Genomic DNA, 20480 nt, shown 5'->3' with positions numbered 1-20480 from the left:
GCTAAATAAGATAAAATCAAATTGTTATCAATAATAATGTTTGTTTGAATATTGACCGGCCGAATATAAACAGTTATCGATAGTGGCAAAAAATTAAACTATCGTTAATATCGATGTCCACCCATCAGATGAGATCCCAAACAAAAGAAAATAAAATAACTTAGGAATAATTTTAAATGAGCTTATTCCGTAGCTTGCAGAATTTTCAATTCAAGCGTGACAATGTGGTTAAGGAAGCGCTGATAAACACATTAAACGAAAATGCACGGGAAATAGAGTTTGACGTAAAACAGAATGGAGTCGGTGAGTTGTACTGCAAATCCAACAATTGCATTATAAGGTTAACATTTTGTTCATAATGCACTTTAACATAGAGGTTCTTGGAGTGTGTGAGCTAACCAGCGCCATATGCACCACATTGGAGGCAATTTTCCTGCATGGCCTAAAGGATTCTTTTTTATGGGCTACTCTAAATGTGATCGCAGATGTGGAGAGGCGCCCAGAACCAAGTTTCTGGGCTCCATGCATGGTATTTATGCATAAGCAGGTTATTGAGCAGATACACCAACTAAGCCAGATCACATCGGAAGTGGGCCAATGTAGAGCCTGGATTCGACAATCGTTGAACGAATCGCTGTTCTCATCGTATATGAATAACATTCGAAAAAATGGTTCAGCATTGTCGCCATACTACAAGAGGCATGCCCTGCTGAAGGATGCAGACGGATTGGAGACAGCTGGAAAGATAATGGAGAGTCTGGAGGCATATGTTCATTTCGATTTACCGGTCAATTCTAGTCTGCTAAACCAATGGCCAGACTATTCTCTACAATTATCTGATTTGTGGACACCAGCTCTAAAGTCCTGCCCCGTAAGTTTAACTCAAAGCTATTATGGGTTCTTATCTTTAGTATAATCATCTGTTTTACCTTCCATAGATTAGCAGTGGCATCGATGTAGCCAGTTCACTGGGGTCTGATATTGTGGCCATACCCACTCCGCAACCTTTGCGGCCCAATGAACTGTTCTCTGAATCTATTTCAAACAGCCCTTTTAATCGAAGTGGCAATTTTGGCGTGCCAGATTTAAATCAGCATGAAAACCTTGACCTGCTCATACAAAAATTTGATGAAATGGCTGTTATAAACGAAGCAGGTGAACAATGTTCGCCAGAAGTAGAAGAGGCAGCAGCAGCGGCTGCTAGTACACCCATATTGAATGATGAAAGGGAAACCGCTTTAGGAAATAAACCAAGACATCGCAAAAGATCACAACGACCGATTGATGAATTTCAAGGTGACCCAATCGATACAGAAGGCAATAATGGTTTACCACAAGGTAGCAATTCACTGACAAACCTTATGCAAACTTCTTGGTCGGCTGGCGACATGGATCCCTGTACACCATCGCCTACCGCTGAATCGTCTTGCTCTCGATTTTTCCAACGCTCTGTAAGCATGACTAGCACGTCAAGTCTTCGTTCACCTCATGGTGATCGATGCAGCTACAACGCTTTACTAAAAAAGCATGAACGTAATCGAGAGGGAGGAACTGGTTGGTCAGAGATCTGGGAGAAGTTTCGGGCCAGCGCATCTACTTTAAGCATTTCTCAGGCTCCGCCAACTCCGGCTGTTGTTGATGAACTTTCTGATCTACAATCGGTTGATTCTGACTTTGAACTGCTTAGTTCAGATTTTGACATGACCGAATTGCAACAGATGGTAGTCCAGTTGTGTCAACTGCCCCGCGAGCCTGGTTTAAATGCTCAAGGATTCTTGTGTCGCACCTGCCAGCATCCGTTGGGCATTGGTTATAGCAATTTTCAGTAAGCAGCAAACTCCCAGCACACATTCCAACTAAATAATGATAAATCCTTTTTTTTGTTTCTTTAAATAGGGTGTGTTCCTTTAGCGGTGGCTACTTTTGCAATAGCTGCATGGATGTGGAAACCCAACTCATTCCGGCTAGAATAATTTATAATTTTGATTTCCATAAGTATAGCGTAAGCAAGCGCGCTACAACATTTTTGGCCGAGTTTAGGGCTCAACCTTTTCTGGACCTGCAGATATTGAATCCTAGAATTTATCACGCTTCAGAAGCTATGGCTGAATTGCAATCGCTACGTATTCGTCTAAACTTTATTCGCGCTTACTTGTATACATGTAACTCGGAAAGTATTGAGGTGTTAAGGCAGTATTTCAGCGGCCGGGAGTATCTGTATGAGCACATACATCAATACTCCGTGTCGGATCTGGCTTTGATTCAGCGTGGTCTCCTATGCCAACAACTGCAGAAAGCATTTAAACTTGGTGAAGCTCATGTCTTAAAATGCCAGAAATGCCAGCTTAAGGGGTTCATCTGTGAAATATGTCAGAGTCCTCGTGTGCTATATCCCTTTCACATCACCACCACATTTCGGGTAAGTTTGAAGCTCCCTTATCTTCTTACACACCTAGTTTAAAAATTTTTATTTTTTTTTCATTTAGTGTGTTGCCTGTGGTGCCGTGTTCCATGCTCAGTGCCTTAACGAACACCAGCCATGTCCCAAATGCGAACGACGTCGGAAACGCGAAGATCAGGCGCTCGAGGAAGCAGTACAGACCTCAAAGCTCAAACGTGAGAGTAGCTAAGCTAAGCTACTGGGAAAGTGGGAAATGTTCGCTCATTGTTGTTATTGCTTGTTCAACAAAGATCGTACTTGGAAATTTAATTAAATAGAAATATGATTTAAATTGTTATCGCTCTTTAGCCATATATATATTATACACACATACATATGTACATATATGTATATATGTTCATTCGACTTGATTTTACTCAAGAATATATTTTTTTATTGTAAGCTTACCATGAAAAAAAGCATGATTTTACGTGGTTCACAAATGGGACCAGTAAATGTTCATAGAATTTTATTTCACAATGTTTTCGAAATTGTACTTTGGTTTTTTGGGTTAAAAATCAGTCTAATGAACACAATATGTTTGTACTACATATAGCTTATGCTTCAAGCTAAAATTATAAACTCAGATTTAAGTTAAGGTGCTTTTTTAAAGAGTTAAAAGAATGTTACTCAAATATATAAACATTTATTAATATACACAAAAATACATACCATCCATACAAATTATACACGCCCAATGTTAAATTAACAACAGCCCATCGAAGAAATACTGATTGATTTTTTAAATTTATTAATTCGGTAACATTAATGAATGTGAATAAGTTATGCAACACGTTGATAAATGGAACGATTAACTAATTTCTAAATGCCACATTCTGCTTGCTTACTCGTTAATAATAATACTTGTAAACGACGTTTGTAAATATAATAGGTATAACGAAAAAATAGCATGTCATATCAGAATCAAGCAGAACGAACATCTGGAGTCTGGCACGCACTATATACTTATTGTATATTGAGAAAATATTGTGCATTTCTCTAAAGTAACTAGCCATGTCTTACTGTGGCTAATCAATGAAATCGAATGGTATGTATGTGTGTGAAGTGAATTTCGTTGACACAAGTTCAGTTGTTAACATTTTGAGTGTGTGTGTTATTATATTTTTTTTTGGTGCGTTCTTGTAGACATTATTTAAATTAAATTAATGTGGCTTGGGTTAAACGGTTTCAGTCTAGTTATTCATAGGTAGGCATAGTAATATAGATACAAAACACACCTAAGTCATTGATTTAAAGTTGCTAATCAATTTTCTAAATTTCAATTTGAATTTAAAACAAATAATGCTAATTGTAATTAATTGTATTATGTACACGTTATGATATATAACTTTTTATGTATTGCATGGCATAGAACAGTGCAGCTTGGGAAGACGATAAACCAAATTTTTATTTTTTGAATTTTCTAGCAACTTTTTTAAACAGAATGTGCTGTTCCTTTCTTATAACCTTGCAGTTGGTACATACTATTAAACATTACTGCTATGTATGCAAATAATATGTTGTCGAATTCAAAATCATTATTAATTAAATGGATAAACTGCAAAGCTATATGAACTTCGGATTGCCGAAGTTAGGATCTGGTTTGTTTTTGACTATATCGTTTCAATTAAGCTCTTTGCAATAATTTGTTTTTTTTTTTTTTTTTACTGGCTCAACCTAAGATTTACAATAAGACCTCGAGGTAATTAACACATTCCATTTTTTATTCTCCAGCACTTTCTGTTATTGTTCTCGTTTTTCTTATGCAATTTTCATAGACATTTTGGTCCAATCAAACAAATATACATACATACATACATGCGTCCATTATATGTACAACAACAAATTAAGCGAAACAGTCACAATACATATGCTAATATACAAAGCATCAATATATATTTTGTACATGTTTAATAGACCGTTGAATTTCGTGGAACAGTGCCTGCTGGCTGTGACTGAGGTCGAATGGGCACCGAATTATTTGCCGCTGCACTGCCGCCATAAAGAAAACTGGACTGCCTTATGACAGACACGGTTGCAGCGGCGACACCTGCTTGCGGCGGTGGAGCAGGTGCACGATGTTTTTTAAGCGGTGCATAAGCGGGTTTCAATGGCAGCACTGGATTACGATTTACATTGTTGTTTGAGGCGGCCGATGAATTGTTATTGTTGTTATTGCTTGTATTTGGCATCAGATTAGCTGAGAGAGAAACAAATATAGGTACATACATACTGGATAGATGGGATATATATTGAATATATGTATATATATGAAGTACGTATGTCATAAAAAAATGTATTTTCGCTGCGAGAAAGTGAGAGTTGTGCAAATAAAGCGCGGCCAATCGAAAGAAAGGGCCACATCGCGAATACCAAACCAAAACAAAATAAGAGGACGAAACAGTTGATAAAGCACACAGTGTAATACAAAATATATGTATGTAAAATAGAAACAATTTTTTATTTTGTTATATCATTTCATTAAAAAAGAAACTAAAAAAAAGAAGAGTATAGATAAATTAACTTCAAAAAATAAAAATATATATCTGCTGTGCCTTTCTTAGATAAGTTTAAGTATAAATTTTCATTGATATACAAATAAAATCATGCGCTACATATTACAAATGTATACAACAAATCATATAGTAAGTGTACGCATGAATTGGTTGTGGGGCGAGGGGGTGAGGGCTGACAACATATACATATATGTATATGTAATACACTCGAGGACATATGGTATATGTATAAGGGATTTTTTTTTGTTTGTTTTATAAAATAAGAATAATATAATGCTTATAAATAATATCATTTTTCTTGTTTCTTTTTTTCTTTATCTGTAAACAAATAAATACCGAATTTGCATTTCAACAAATTAGTCGCATAAAGCTATTCAACTTTAGTAATATGCAATATACAAATAACATTTCCTATTAAATCACGGATGCATAACGATTTCAGAAATCAAATAAAAAATATGTTTAGATTGAATTTAAATTAGAAATTCTGCTTAAAAAAGTATATAATCTTGTGTAAATTGAAGAGGGCAAAAAAGTATTTGATAATAATTTGTAAAAATTTGTTTAAATTAAAAATTATATCGGTATCGATTTGCATCCCTGACTCATACAAAGAACAACAATAATGAATAAAAATAGCTAACTTTTCGATATGCTTAAGTGTAAATAATCTTGATACATAGATCGTGGTGTAACATATGTGTGTGTGGTTATCTATTGTGTTTGAAAAGTATAAAATATACATTCGTTGTTTCATCGAAAATTAAATGCTATAGCGTGCGCCCTAAGATAACAATTTATTATACTACAATAGATCAAATGAAACCGGCCATTTAACAATATTTATATTCTATATCAGATATTTTTATAATTTTCATAGAAATATTGTTAAATGGACGGTCTTCAGTGATTTCAATTCCGTTTATAACATTATTCCATATGTGGGTACCGGTTTAATAATAATAATAATAATAAAAATAATATATTTTTAATTATTGTACACTTAAGCACAATCCACATACACATACACACGCACACACAAACACGCACACCCACACGTAATACACACACACTCACACACATACACTACTACATACCATTGGATGCCTTAAGCGTGCGACTAGGATAAACTTTTTGTATGTTTAAAAAAGGAGGCGGCTTGGGAAATTCGGTAACATTGTGAAAACGTTTGCCAAACTTTGTCTCCAAATCGATAACCAGTCGACCAACTGAAGCTCCACAGGCAGCTGATGAAGCAGAAGTGACAAGCCCGTTGTTGCTACCAAATAACTGCGAAGCGTTCGCCATGTGCGTAGGTGGCGTCAATGGAGCATTGGCCCTTATAGAAGAATGACGCTGGGGCGGCACAGGTGCCTGCTGGGAACCCGCCTGTAATAATACATAGAAGAAAATCGACATTAGTTTAGAATTAATCAAGCATACATCATAAAGAAATAACCCGTTTTTTACGTTACGTTGCGTTTGAAGTTGAGATTGAGCATCGACATTTTGACCAACTTGATTATTTGCCTGGTGCCTTCTTTTGCGCGTTCAGTCCGTTGCCTAACTGCGAACAGTCTCTTGAACAGCCAGAGCTTTACTTTGTCATGCTAAGCGAGTGGGAGGATGACAACAACAATGAATGCCAAATGGGCCAATATTTCTCGTGTTTGTGCAGGATAACGCGCGCGTATAACTTTTGTGTTTTCGTCAAGTATTTGGTTGGAAAATCAATCTGTCCTCCCCCACCATTCACTCACTCACCACCCTATCAACGAAAAGGTAAGTTATAAAAGTCTGCGCAAACGAGAGCATTGCGCGCGCAAAGAGAAATCCCTGAATGCTACCAAGGGTAAACATAGAGAGAGAGAGAGAGAGAGAGCGCTCTACACTAAACAACTTCCAATATTAGTTGGGGTAGGTTGAAACACTAAGTTACATTAAAGACTCGGACAATGGTCAGTTTTTCTACTTCTCTACAAATTTATAGCCTTTCTTTTCTAACAAATAAAAAGTAAATATAAAAAACATCGGCATCCTTAATGTTAGATTAACCAGAATTCTCAATACTCTAGTTAATGGCCTACAGATTTTTCTGTTTTGAAATTTATGCCCATTAAAAAGGGGGGACGACAAAAATAAAACCAAGTTATAATTTTAGTATAGACCTTTAACCTATAAAAGAGGGGCGGGGCGATGCTATGACTCTTCCCCTTCTACTTACATTGCTTGACTGTCTTTGCGGGGGAGGAGGTGGACAGGTACGATGCGGAGGTGGTGCTGGTGGATTGATGGGACCTCCGTTTAATACAATCGGTTTGACGTTTTCCACCTTCTTATCTTTATCCCGCATGATAGATGACTTCGGGCTCGATGTCGGAGCAGGCGGGGGAGGCGGCAATGTTGACGGAAGCGGCGGAGGTGTTGCATTATTTGTCACTCGAAATTGATCACGCAAGGCAGCCACACTGCTGGTGCTGCTAGACGTTGATGGCGGTGGAGATGGAACCTGGGCATGTGTATTGATCGCAGCACTCTGTACCAAAGCTGTGTTGACAGCGCTGAAGGGCGATGATATGGTGCTCAGATTGGAATTGGAAATGCTGCGAGACGGTGTGGGCGGTGGTGGAGGTTTCACCGATGGCCGTGCTGTAGGAGAAAGATGGTTAGTTACAGAGGGGGGACCACTTATCAGACATCTTTTCACTCACACTTTGGCACACCGGGTGCACATCGCATACTTCCTATACTGTTCTGACTAATGGAGTCGCTTGACTGAAATTGTTGTTGTTGTAAGGGCGCCCGCATGGTGCCGAAATGTTGTTGGGTTGGAAAGACAGGTCCATTGACTCCTCCAACTGCTGGCGGAGATCTGTGAAGGGGCAAACGCACACACAATGCATTAAGTTTAGTCTTTTACACACACACACACACACACACACACCGATTATGAACTAAAGTTAGCTTCGAAGCTTAGTTACAAAAATAGAAAACCAAAACCTTGATAGTTAAAACGAATTTTAAAAGCAGCTTGACGATTTGTTGTCGTCTGTAGACAATGGCGGATAGCGAGCTGTGCACATTTATTCATTACAGGAGATGGATAATTGTGTGTCTATATACCTGGGCGACTTCATGCTGTGGTGACGGGTCACCATTGGACGTTGTTGACCATTAGCTAGCGCCAATTGTTGCAGGCCTGGCGGCTTTGGGGCGAAATTTGGTTTACCGAAGCTGATGCTTGGTTTTTGTTGTTGTTGTTGTTGAGGGGTAGGCGTAGTCGTGGGCGGAGGCGGCGATGATTTTTGTGCATTATTATTACCACTACCACTACCAACACCACCACCGAATAAAGATGATTTATTTGGCGCCAAACTGTGCAGTGATCCCGTGGATGAGGTTCGACTTTGGTTTAATGTTGTTGTTGTTGATGAACTTGCGTTTATTGTTGAACTTGCACCTTTGATTGTTGTGGTTGTAGTGGCTGATGTTGGTGTTGATTTCGATTTGGCAATCGAATTATTTACAAAATTATTGCCTAACGAGATACTGTTGTGGTGGTTGTGGATCAGGTAAGGATATTGTGGATAATGTGGATAGAGAGTTGTAGTAGTAGTGTGTAGGATAACACAAATTCCCGGTAAAGAAAAATAAAAAAAAAGATTTAATCAAATTTTAACAAAAATGTACACACAAAACCCGAAATAAAATTTCTTGTAGATCAAAATATTTACATTGTTATGTATATATGTATATGTATATGATTTGTATAAAATATCTAAACAACCCAAACAACATGCCATGTATATTGAAAAGAAACTTACTTCAAATTGGCTGCCTTGCTCTTGACACTGCCACTGCTGTTGCTCCCGCTATCCGAGTGCGTAGGCGATGAAGATTTGGCTTGGGAATTCGCACCGAACGCCGCTGTAGCTGATGGTGTGGGAGTGGAAGCTGCCCCTGCACGAGGTATATTCATGCGGTCCAATATCGAATCGCTCTGCTTGAACAAAAATATTTCATCAATTAGTATTCGGAGTTAAACAAAAACCAATAATCCACACAAATCACACGATTTGAAATTATATTAGGAAAAGTTAAGAATTAAGTGCAAAAAGAGATGGATTAAAGACTCCGCTTGCTTTTAATAGTTGCTGCCAATATTCTAATTAAATAATACTTTACTCTTCATATCTTCATTGTTTCGGATCTATATAACTTCATTTAACCTATTTCTGATTTAACCCTAAAATGAATTGGTCTAGTATGACCTTGATTCTTTCTTTCCTGGTCCGACAGCGTGGATTTGAAATATGTATAATAAATATATATAGATTTGATTTTCCCTTAATACCTTTGGCGGCTGCGGTGGTGGTCCACGATTTGTTTTTAAATTTGCTTCCGTTGCATTGATATGTGTGCTTTGTTGTTGTTGTTGTTGCTTCTGACGCTTCAGTGTTAAATGCTTGGTGAGCTCTGTGCTGAAGTCCATGGGTTCATTGCTGGCAGCCGAGGCAACAGCAGCGGGAGGGCTATTGCTTCGAATTGAGTTCGTTGCTGTGGGCTTTGATGTAGTTGTTTTTGTTGTTGCTGCTGCTGTATGTGTGTGTGTGTGAAACGGTGCGTGGGTGAAAAACGGAAACCGATTGAGCAACAAAAATTAATTTGAATACAGAACTACTTAAAATTTGTGTATACGATAAAATACTTACCGCGATAACCATTCACGGGCTTCAGTTTTGGCATCTGGGAGAGACCTTCGAAAAGACCACTCAATTTTGGTGCTCCATTGCCAATGCCATTTGTGTTATTATTACTACTGCTGGTGTTATTATTATTATTTAGGCCACGTTTTGCTCCTCCAACCGTTCCGACTCCATCGGCACCACACACTTTTCCAGCCAATGCTGGGCCACTTTTGTCCACAGTTGTCGTCTTTCGCAGCTTTGTACCCTTTTGGATAGAGCTAAGAAGAGCTGATCTCGGATCCGCACCACCTTTGGCTCCACCCCCGCCCATTACTGGTGGTGGCGGCGGTCCTGGTGGTGGCGGTGGACCCGGAGGCGGTGGTATTGCCATCTATAGGAAATGGAAAATATATATTTTTGTTAGAATTCTTACATTTCTTAAGTCAGTTTTCTTATTTGTGTACTTTTGGTTTAAAAGAACCTAAATGTAGCCTCATTTTAGCATCTGTATTGTCGAGGCTTTTGCACAAGACTGGCAAACGGGTCTGGATTCAGACCCATTCAGCACTCTAAAGCGACCCGTTTTGAGACCGCCACCCACACACACACATTTAATATTATAAACTTTTATACTTATTGTTTACGCTCTGTCCAATCTTGGCGAGATTGATGCCATGATAAACAACAACAAAAAACCATAGCAAAGTTCAAAATGCTTGTAAGCCCGCACTGTTTAACAACCTACATAATTCAAAAACGAGAGAAGACAAATTTAAAATTTTAGATACCCTTTTGATTGCTTTGAAAAGGTTTAAGCGCTAACGACAACCAAATAATTCTTGGAAAACTATTTGAAGACAGTAACTCTTGCTATATTAAAATATATATTTATTAATACTTGGTTTCTCACATCAAGATGACAAACCTCTGATTAAAATCAATATACTCCTCTTGCAAGGGCATACAGCTTTGTCTGCACGTGGGCATTAAAAAAAATCATATTGATTTTGAATTATAGATGAACAATTGGTTTGATTTTACAAAAAAACAACTACAAAATGTTTGCCGTTCTCCCTAATTAAAATTTTTGGTTTGAGAATTAAATTCCCATCTAGATTGTAAAAACTTCCATTCAACATTTTATGTATTTTTCGTTATCAACTAATTGATCTCACTAGCTTACGATTAGAACTTTTTCACAAATCATTGATTGCTGAGGCAAAAAACAAAAAAATAGTTCGCAAATGAATTTCAGTTGACTTCAAGTAAAATGTGGAAACAGAGCATGATTTTGCAATTACTTTTCATATTGTGGCTTAGTGAAAAAACAATATGCAGCTACATTGAAGTAAGATAAAATAAAATAAAAATATATATTAAAAAAAATAATGCAAATTATTTTCAAAAAGATAATCGAGCTTAAAAGTCATCTCTACGAAATTTATGAGAATGCAGAAAATCTTTTAATTAGGTAAAAATCATAAAAAATACAAACCTATTGCTCTATAATTAGTTAAAATATACAGATTCAATGAAGTACTTGACGAACTTAAAAATTATCCGAGTAACTCTTCTGAAGATAGTGAGTATTTTCGTCTTCAACTTTAAATATATCAAAGCAAATGATATAAATTTTAGTCAAAGTAATGCCTTCCCCTTGCCTCTCCGCACCTATGAATACCACTGGAATGCATGTTATTAAGGTGCCAGGACAAAAGCCCTTTAAAGTTCTATGCGATAGCAGTTTGGCTGGTCTGGGATGGATTGTTATTCAGAAGCGTATAAACGGAAGTCTTAACTTTTTCCGTAATTGGCAGGAATATCGTGAAGGTTTTGGCGATCTGAATGGTGAATTCTTTTTGGGTCTCAAAAACATACGTGCAATGACGGCTCTGGAACCATATGAGCTTTATATACACTTGGAAGACTTTAATAAGACTGTGCGTCATGCCAGATACGATGAATTCGCCATAGACAATGAAGAGGGTTCGTATGCTCTAAATGTATTGGGTAGATATACAGGAACTGCTGGTGATTCCCTTCGATCACATTATAGAATGAAATTTTCCACTTATGATCGTGATAATGATCATGAATTTAATAGAAATTGTGCCTTTTCATATGTTGGAGCTTGGTGGTATAATGCCTGTTTGGATAGCAATCTAAATGGACAATATATCCAGGGGGGCAAATACGAAGAGAAAATGTTTGCCCGTGGAATGTGTTGGAGATCATGGCATGGTCACAATTATGGATATAAAATTACTCAAATAATGATAAGACCAAAGTGTCGCAAAATTGGACCCCACAATCGTTAATAGATCATGACGTCAATTCCAAAGCTTTTCTTTATTATATAACCTTATCTCTTACATGGGGAACGAACTTGACCTGAATATTTCGCAATGCAATTGATAACGCTTTGCATTGATTTACAAATAGAAATATAATAAATTATTTAGTCTAGATCAGTAAATTTGTGCATAAAGGCCGGAAAAATGCAAATTTATTTAATTTCTTTTACAATACTGATCGTCTATTTAAGTTTAGGTGATGGTAATCAATTAAAAAATGCTTACGAGAAATGTGAAAATTTGCTTTTAAGGTAAATAAACAACAGCAAGAAAGTTCTTTAACCCAATTAAATGACTATTATTTTAAAGCCTCAAAACACATTTAAATGAGCTAAAGACTAATGCAACTGCAATACAAGGCAGTAAGCCATCTAGTTCATCAAATGGTGAGAATAAACCAAATCTATAAAAGAGATCGATTAATCCTTATATTATAAAAAAGTAATGGGCTATCCGTCCTCTTGCCTGGCTGCCTACATCAATACAAATGGCATTCACATGATCCAAGTGCCCGGGCTGGATCCCTTTCTCGTGGCATGCGACACTCGAGTAGCTGGAGCCGGCTGGACAGTGATCCAACGACGACAAGATGGTTCTGAGAACTTTTATCGCAATTGGCTTGAGTATCGCAATGGTTTTGGCAGTCTAAGTGGCGAGTTCTTTATTGGTTTGGAGAGATTAAATCATTTAACTACCGCAGAGCCATACGAGTTGTATATATATCTGGAAGATTTCAATGGAGATACTCGCCATGCCAAATACGATAATTTCTCGATAGACAACGAAGACAATTCATATGCCATATCTTCGTTGGGCCGATATTCAGGGGATGCTGGAGATTCGTTTAGTTATCACAAGGGAATGCCATTCTCGACATTCGATCACGATATAAGTGGCAAAGGTTGTGCCAGTACAAATGTGGGAGCCTGGTGGTACAATGCATGTCAGCAGAGGTAAGAACCTTTTACACTTTGGCTTATCATTTATTCAATGCGTTTCTCGTTTTCAAGCAATCTAAATGGACAATATGTGGAGGGTGGCAATTATGAGGTGAAACTTTCTGGTCGTGGCATTTGCTGGAAATCTTGGCGTGGTTATGATTATGGCTATAAAATCAGTCAAATGATGATTAGGCCAAAATGCTCAAACAGCATTCGACGACAAGAACAACAACTACTACGGGAACAAGAACTTAAAGCTCAGGCGCGACCTTCAAGGCAGACGACTCAATCGGAAGAGTGTCAACCTGGAGAAACGTGACTTGGTTAATTTGATTTTGGAATAGCCACTATTGATGTTAAAACTTAATTTTCGAATTATGTTTTATTATGGGTTTTATGTTTTTGCATTGAATCATCTAGTGGGAATTTTTGTGATTATTTTTAACCGTTTTTCTTTTTTGTTTTGTTATTAGATAAGCATTATCAAAATAATTTCAACAAATTTTTTTATTTACATTTTGATAATATTTTGTTCACTAATTCGCACACCCACACAGAAAGAGAGAGAGAGAGAGAAACGCGACAAACAATAAATAATTTGACGACAAATCAAGTAAGAAAACGCAGCGTGCGCTCAGTTTGCCAGTCAAATTCAAACTAAAGAACTTTAACAGCTGCGCATGCGATACCGCTAGCAAGACAGAGAGCGAGCAAACGCCAAACGTTTGGGGGGAGCACGAAGACGGAGAGATAGAAAGAAAGAGGGAGAGAGCTCCAAAGGAAAGTCATTAGGGGGGAGACGACTTTGAGCAAGAACAAGCAAGAAATTAACATACAAAATTAGCCATCAGCCATGACGTCACAAGCGAACAATCAAAATGTATAGAGGAAATCATCGTTTTGGAATATTTATGGGGAATGATCACTTGGCACTAGAAATTGTGTTTGTGTGTTTAGGGCTGGCTTCCAATACTCGACATTTTGCCTATGATCTTGCTTAACGATTATTAATTAAATACAGTGGATCAAAATTAAAATTAAGATATGATTCATCCCGAGGGAAACTGAATCAGCAGATTTCAGTCATCAAATTGCCGAAAGGAAATTCCTAAATTTCGTTCCCTCTAAGAATTTGATGACGATTCAAACGGATGTTTTATGAATTCACGAGCAATGATTGGTCAAATTATCTTAGGTCATTTAAATTAGTTGTAGCTAACCCATAATAATCTCCTTTAGTTAGTACAAGTTACTGACGCTCGTTCGTTTTCAGTTGATGTTGTTGTCTTAGATCACAGAGAGAGAACAGTTTATTTCAAACATCTACGCCTTATCGAATGTTTACTTTATTAAATGTACGATGACTCACACCATGTGAGAGAAATATGTATACAAGAATGGGCCAATGGGAATTGAAATTAAATAGCATTAGACTTTAAGGTATTTCTCAGCTCTGATATATCTTATCTTTTAGGGAATAAACTTATCGTTTATTGGCGCGGCAAAAAGGAAAACAAAATACAAAAAATTCGCCAGAGACATGACAAAAATTTCAATCAGACCAATTTGGATGAAGCATAAAGCCTTATACTGTGTACATATCTACATATGTATGTACATAAATACATATATGAATATACAAATTTAATAATTTGATAACGTTTAAAAACAAATTGAAATAGGTTTAATGACAGCAAAAAATCAGCTGGCCCTGTCAATACACACACATGTTGTGTGAGTCATCATCATGGAAATCACTTCGAATGACCACCTTTAAGATATGTGACCACTATAATGTATGTCTTCCTGGTGTACACATATGTATGAGTATGAGTACATACAAACTTTATTTCATTTACGATTTTCGAGGTGTGTTTTCAGCCGGCTTCTCCTTGATTGCTCCCAATAAACTGTCATCAGGTTAATTGCCCCAAAAATGCACACACACACACACAAAAAAGGGAGTGGTTAATAGGCGTGGACAGGATATACCCATAGCCGTTAAATTAAATTCAATTTGAAAAATGATTACAACTGACTAAAGGATCCATTTTCTATTAAAACCGAAACCAACACGCACGAACTTCCTTAAACGGCTGTCAAAACTTATTTCTAACGTCTGTGCCTGCGGATGCCCATTATGAAAGTTAAACATTGCCCAAGTTTCCGGGTCACTATATAAACCAACACACTATGTTTACAACATAATATATATAGAGTATTAGAGTGGTTGAAAGTAATGACAACTGAAATTAATATAGCATAGAATAACTATGTATAGTCTTTCGTTATGATAAAATGGAAATATTTCAGGAATTTTGTCCACTTAGCAAATATTACACAACCGTTTTGGTCCACTCAAAAACACATTATGCGTCTGTATATATCTGGAAAATAACTATAAGAAACAGACAAAGAGCCATATTAAATGACGAGTTGGCCAACTCCCAACACCAAAGTTCCCCCTAATGATGGTAATTTGTTTGCTTCTTCCTCATCTTTCTTTTGTTGTTTTGCAACTTTTTTTGCCTAAGATAGGAATATCGGTATATTACTGCTGCTGGGTGACGAAAAAATTAAAGCATTAATATTAAACTACTTATAAGTTTAGCATGCACTTTTAATTACCAGCAAATTTTTACACATGAATCTTCTTCATCAAATGTTACATTTATTTAGTTGGGAATAACCGGTTTGCGAAGCAAAGCCAAAGAAAAAACACTTTCGCTTTTATTTTAAATATTTTGAATACTTTCAGTTTGCTTTGTTACTTTGTCTGTTTATATTTTAATCGTCTTTTGGCACTCTTGTAAATCGAGAAAGCACTAACATTTCATTGAAATTCCAAGAGCTTCGAATACTACAAAAACATTCACCACTACATACATAAATAGGTGCATATATGTAGATGTGTGTGTATAAATGTATGTTTATAAATTAAATATGTGACTGCTGTGTTAAAACATTTGTTTTTGTTTTGTCCATGCCAAAAAAGAAATAATGAACAAATTATTATTATATCACGCTTCATTTGGAAATGCTTTTAAAATTAAATGCAATTATCTTTAATTTCCAAAAAAATGGACTCTGAAATATTGACCTAAAAAAAGAGTTTCCAGAAATTATACTGGAATTCCGATTCAAACTGTTTTATTCTTCAATTAGACCTTTCTGGGCCTTCATTTATTTGACCATTCATTTATTTTTGGTTTTTTTATATCACTACTACATATGTATACATATGTTGCTTTTAAGAACAAAATCCATATTGGAGCAACAGGTTTTCTAATTATGTAAATATATTATTTAATAGTGCAAATTTAATGAATAAGCTTTGTACAGGGGTTTTAAAAAATTCGTGTCATCGAGTGAACCTTTTGGTTTTCTTAGACTCGTTTTTGAAAAAGCGGGGTTTTAAGCACTTAATTCACTTCAAATCGAGTTACCAAGTTACCTAAATCGAAAGGTATTACATTGGTCCTTACGCTATTTGCAGTTTTAAGTCTACCAGTCAAAGTCGAAGAAATGACTCTTTGAGCCAAATTTAAATGAAGGATTTATTATTAGTCTGATTTTAAGAAAATTCTGTGTATTGATAAACAGTAACAAAAGCAAAGTTTTCGAGAAAGATTAGATGATTTCCATACTTTTAAGACATAACAGAGACTAGGAAATAACAATTACATCTCAAGAACTGAGAAATTTGTTATTTTTTGTTACATAGTAATATAAAAGTATAGGCAATAACGTATTTTTAAAAAAAGCCCTGCCATGGTCACAAAACCAAAGTTATCTTGGGCCAAAAGCTGTTTGCTATACTGTTAGGACCTAACTGACTAGGAAATAACAATTACAACCCATGGACAAAAATCTTGTTACATAGTGTTATAGTTTTCCCTTGAAATATTTAAAGAGTACATATCGAATTTTATAGTTATTGCCTCTTCTTCTTTCACGGGAAGTGTGATGTCGTAATGTTCATATTCACTTACAACAACAACAAGAATAAAGTGAAAAAATGAGCGCTGCACATTTGTTTGTTGTTGGCTATCTTTTTTTTTTTTGCAGTTTGAGGGTTTTAGTTTATTAAAATGCGGTTTTCAGTGCTGTCGCACAATGCTTAAATAACTAATGCAAACATCATATCATGAGACGCCCGTTGTCGTTGTCAATGACAACAACGGTGTTGGGTTCGCTTTTTGCATACATGCATACATACATGAGGAACAACAATAAAAAATGATGTAAACAATCATCATCGGCAACACACACACACACACAACAACAACAACTATGAGTCACATATTAATTCCATCTAAAGTTGACACTGAAGCGCGGTAGCGAAAGGCAGAAAATAAACAACGGCTTAGCATGGGGTAAATACTTTGTTGATTTTTCGCTGAATGTGGTGTCTTCACTGTACATACATATGTATGTGTGTATAACTTTATGATTCAGATTCCGAGAGCACATTCAGCGTGAGCTGCATAAGGAAATGCATTTTGTCTGGCAAGTATACTAATGAGATCACAGTACTACATACATTTATAGATACACTACGAGTGTGTGTGTGTGTGTGTATGTGTATATGTACGTGTCAATGAAGTAGTTTACGCAAGCAACTTAAGTTAACAAAAATAAATGACCGCACACTGGGCCCGGCAAGTCTCAGTCCATCAAATCTTTGCATGTGTCATTGCAGCAGCAGCGGCAACAATAACAATACCCAATATGTACATACCAGGAGCGGATTATCCAAACCCACCAACAAGTGATTCGGCTTCAATACAATGAAAACTTTTGTATTCAAAGAAAGTTCATTACCACGGATAGTTGTAGTGACTAAAGTGGCAGCTGGCCAACTGATAATTCATTGTCATTTTTGATTTTTTTTTTTTTTTAATGACAAAACTCTTACTGCACAACAGCTCATTCTTGGATGACTTATTCGGAATCCTGACAAAGTTAGTCAGGATTTGTGTTACAGTCTTAAGTGCGACAACAAATCAATCAAGAAATACTTGGTAGTAAAGAAAAATTCCGAATACAAGTTTAAAATTATTTGAAAGTGAGGGTCTTCCAATGAACAATAACAATAACAATCAAAATATATTTATGGGACTCAGTAACATGTTTCTTTTAAGTCTAATATTTCAATTTCGAAATAGGATTAACAATGAAAATGGACAAGAGGTAAAACTCTTCCTTAGATTAAGATTCCAAGTTCACTGAAAGGTCGAATTTTTTGTTTTCTTTCACATTTTGATCATTGGAGTAGGAAACGAAAACCTTCCAATGAGTTAAAAATTTCAAATCGTTCGTTGTCACCTTTCTAAATATGTACATATGTATGTACATATGTATATATTTTGAAGGGGATATGCCGACTCCTGCAGCCTTGCGCAACAGGAATGGCATTGAACCCGTCCAAGAGGTGGAAAGAGTAAGCGTTTATGGATGAGTTTTCATAAAAAAGTTTACTGCAATTGCAGAAAAGAATTCTTTTGGTGTGTGTCTGTGTGTGCTTTTATTTTTTTTTTTTTTGGGAAAAGTGTTTGCTTCACTCTTGGGAAGAACTAACTCATTCATATTTCGAAAAACCATCCCTTAGGGCAGCTAGAAAATGATTTTTCCATTTTCATTGGTAGGTTGGCAAGCGCATTGCACTTTTTGTAGGTCAGTTCTGGGTGGGTGGTTGGGTAGCTGGTTAGATTTGTATGTTGCACTAGGCGGGCAGGGCTGGGGGCAAACACCTCATTCGTCGCGTGCCAGGCGGCAAGTTTTAATGTGATTAAAACAACAGCGGCAAAAAACAAAACAAATCACTTATGTATTTGTTTAGAAGTACTGAAGTCGGTGACAAAAATCAAAGCATCAGGAAAGTTTGTTGCACCCTTCTTTATGTAGAAACTATCAGTTGCATCTTGTTTCCATGGAAGTTTTGCAAGTTTTCAAGAGTCATCCAATAAGCGAATACTGGAGACACTAATACCAATGTACCTTCTAAATGGGCGATAAGATATAAGAGGGATCTCTCAAGTACATATATTTATGAATTTCCAGTACCCAGTACACATATTTACATAATTTGAAGTAAGGTAAACGGGTTGATTTACAAACAAACTCACCTTGATTTGTGGGGTTGGTGGTGTTGCTGCGGTTAGCGTTTCTCAGCAATATTCTCTCGATCTGTGGGCTGTGATCGATAGAGTTGATTGGTGAATTGTTGCGTTTCTCGTTCTCTTCAGCTCAAGTTCTATCGAAAACAAAGAAATGTTAATGAAATTCGAACATATGCACATTTATTTGTACATATATGTATGTACATACATACATATGTACATATATTGCGCACCCAGCTTAACTTCCTAACCTTAACCTTTTTTTTTGGCCAATGGCATTACGATGGCAATAAATGAGAAGTAAACGGTGAAGCCACTGTGCAATTTATTTGTTTAAAAAAATGATGCCGAAAATAGAAGGAGGAACATTCAAACTGTTTTGACTAATTTTTTCATTTATTGTTTCATACACACACACACACACACACAGCACTCATACTTGTGCAGCCCACTCTCACTCATTTACAGGCACGTAGACTGAAGGGGGGGTAAAGTTAGTCTTAATGTGCAATCAGTTCCCTGGCGAAGTGAATTCGGTTATACGGCTCTGTCTTTGACTCCACTCACTTTAACAACTCATGTTGGGAAAAGCTAAAGCTTTCGATTTTGTTGCGTTTTTAATTTGATTGATCTTCTTAGCACACTATATAAATGATTTGTTTACTAAATTAAAAAAAATTAAAAAATTCATCAGGGTTTTCCACTGATACTGGCAACACTTGACTAGTGCAGCCAGAAGCTACAAATAGTGGTGGCAACTGAAAAATAGCTAAAATTAACGTTAAATTGAACCCGCTAGAACTAGAGTTTATATGGTAACACTGAAATCTCAGATTCGACTCTTTTGTTCGATGTTGGTATCCAATGCTCGATGTTGGTATCCGATGCTGGCATCATTAATTAGAGTTCGACTCCTTTGCTCGATGTTGGTACTGTTGCATGTTCGATGCTTCCTTCGAGTTTGGACCCCTATATGGTGCGCTATCCTTTTAAATTAATTAAATATGCTGAAAACGAAAAAGGGATAAATAAAAATGTAAATTTCATCATTTCTAAACAAAAAATACATCATTTAAGTCCCGGATTGAGAAGGTTATAGCAGCCAATGGAAATTTTTCTGAATAAATTTATAGATATACATATAATCAATAAATATTGTGTAAAAATTTCGTAAAATTTTGTTCGAAATATAAGCTTTTTATTTTTACTATCACTTTGTCCTCAAATACCGTACGCATGTACATATTTATTTTAAGTTTTTTCTTTTTTTGTGGCTTAACTTTTCCACTTCTACTCTAAGTTAAAATTTCATTTCAATATTGGAGAGCAAATAAAATCAAATTACTAAGACTTTTATATAGCCAAAAAAAGAAAGATATTTAAAATTTACATTAATGTAGCTAAAAAATTATTATTAAA

General features: G+C 36.3%; 4 protein-coding genes across 9 annotated transcripts; 3 read left to right on the top strand and 1 right to left on the bottom strand.

Moving 5' to 3' along the window:
- Window positions 1–106: 106 nt before the first annotated feature.
- Window positions 107–3168, top strand: Plekhm1 (Pleckstrin homology and RUN domain containing M1). Its single transcript, XM_068289513.1, has 5 exons — window positions 107–303; window positions 375–871; window positions 939–1825; window positions 1897–2419; window positions 2487–3168. Exons 1-5 carry the CDS (start codon window positions 177–179, stop codon window positions 2628–2630), a joined length of 2178 nt encoding a protein of 725 aa, XP_068145614.1. The 5' UTR covers window positions 107–176; the 3' UTR covers window positions 2631–3168.
- Vrp1 (Verprolin 1) lies at window positions 3169–19791 on the bottom strand. Of its 6 annotated transcripts, none has more exons than XM_068289507.1 (10): window positions 19629–19790; window positions 19068–19195; window positions 9669–10035; window positions 9311–9552; window positions 8781–8959; window positions 8080–8505; window positions 7668–7828; window positions 7181–7605; window positions 6054–6345; window positions 3169–4640 (listed from the first exon to the last, which is right to left on the bottom strand). In XM_068289507.1, the coding sequence occupies exons 3-10, from the start codon at window positions 10033–10035 to the stop codon at window positions 4351–4353; spliced, it is 2382 nt and encodes a 793-aa protein (XP_068145608.1). In that variant the 5' UTR covers window positions 19068–19195; window positions 19629–19790; the 3' UTR covers window positions 3169–4350. The 6 variants fall into 6 exon arrangements, with proteins under 6 accessions (XP_068145608.1, XP_068145611.1, XP_068145612.1 ...); XM_068289510.1 differs by having other exon boundaries at window positions 8781–8956; XM_068289511.1 differs by having other exon boundaries at window positions 9311–9549.
- On the top strand, window positions 10899–11765 carry LOC137576415 (ficolin-2-like). Its single transcript, XM_068289523.1, has 5 exons — window positions 10899–10992; window positions 11054–11115; window positions 11171–11226; window positions 11283–11630; window positions 11701–11765. Exons 1-5 carry the CDS (start codon window positions 10915–10917, stop codon window positions 11703–11705), a joined length of 549 nt encoding a protein of 182 aa, XP_068145624.1. The 5' UTR covers window positions 10899–10914; the 3' UTR covers window positions 11706–11765.
- On the top strand, window positions 11974–13802 carry LOC137576414 (microfibril-associated glycoprotein 4-like). The gene is made up of 4 exons (XM_068289522.1): window positions 11974–12249; window positions 12308–12384; window positions 12441–12951; window positions 13009–13802. Exons 1-4 carry the CDS (start codon window positions 12143–12145, stop codon window positions 13256–13258), a joined length of 945 nt encoding a protein of 314 aa, XP_068145623.1. The 5' UTR covers window positions 11974–12142; the 3' UTR covers window positions 13259–13802.
- Window positions 19792–20480: the final 689 nt, after the last annotated feature.

The sequence above is a fragment of the Drosophila tropicalis genome, unplaced genomic scaffold (assembly GCF_018151085.1).
Source record: "Drosophila tropicalis isolate 14030-0801.00 unplaced genomic scaffold, ASM1815108v1 contig_593, whole genome shotgun sequence".
Taxonomy (NCBI): Eukaryota; Metazoa; Arthropoda; class Insecta; order Diptera; family Drosophilidae; genus Drosophila; species Drosophila tropicalis.
Note: the sequence above shows the minus strand (reverse complement) of the source record. Positions and strands in the feature narration are given on the sequence as shown.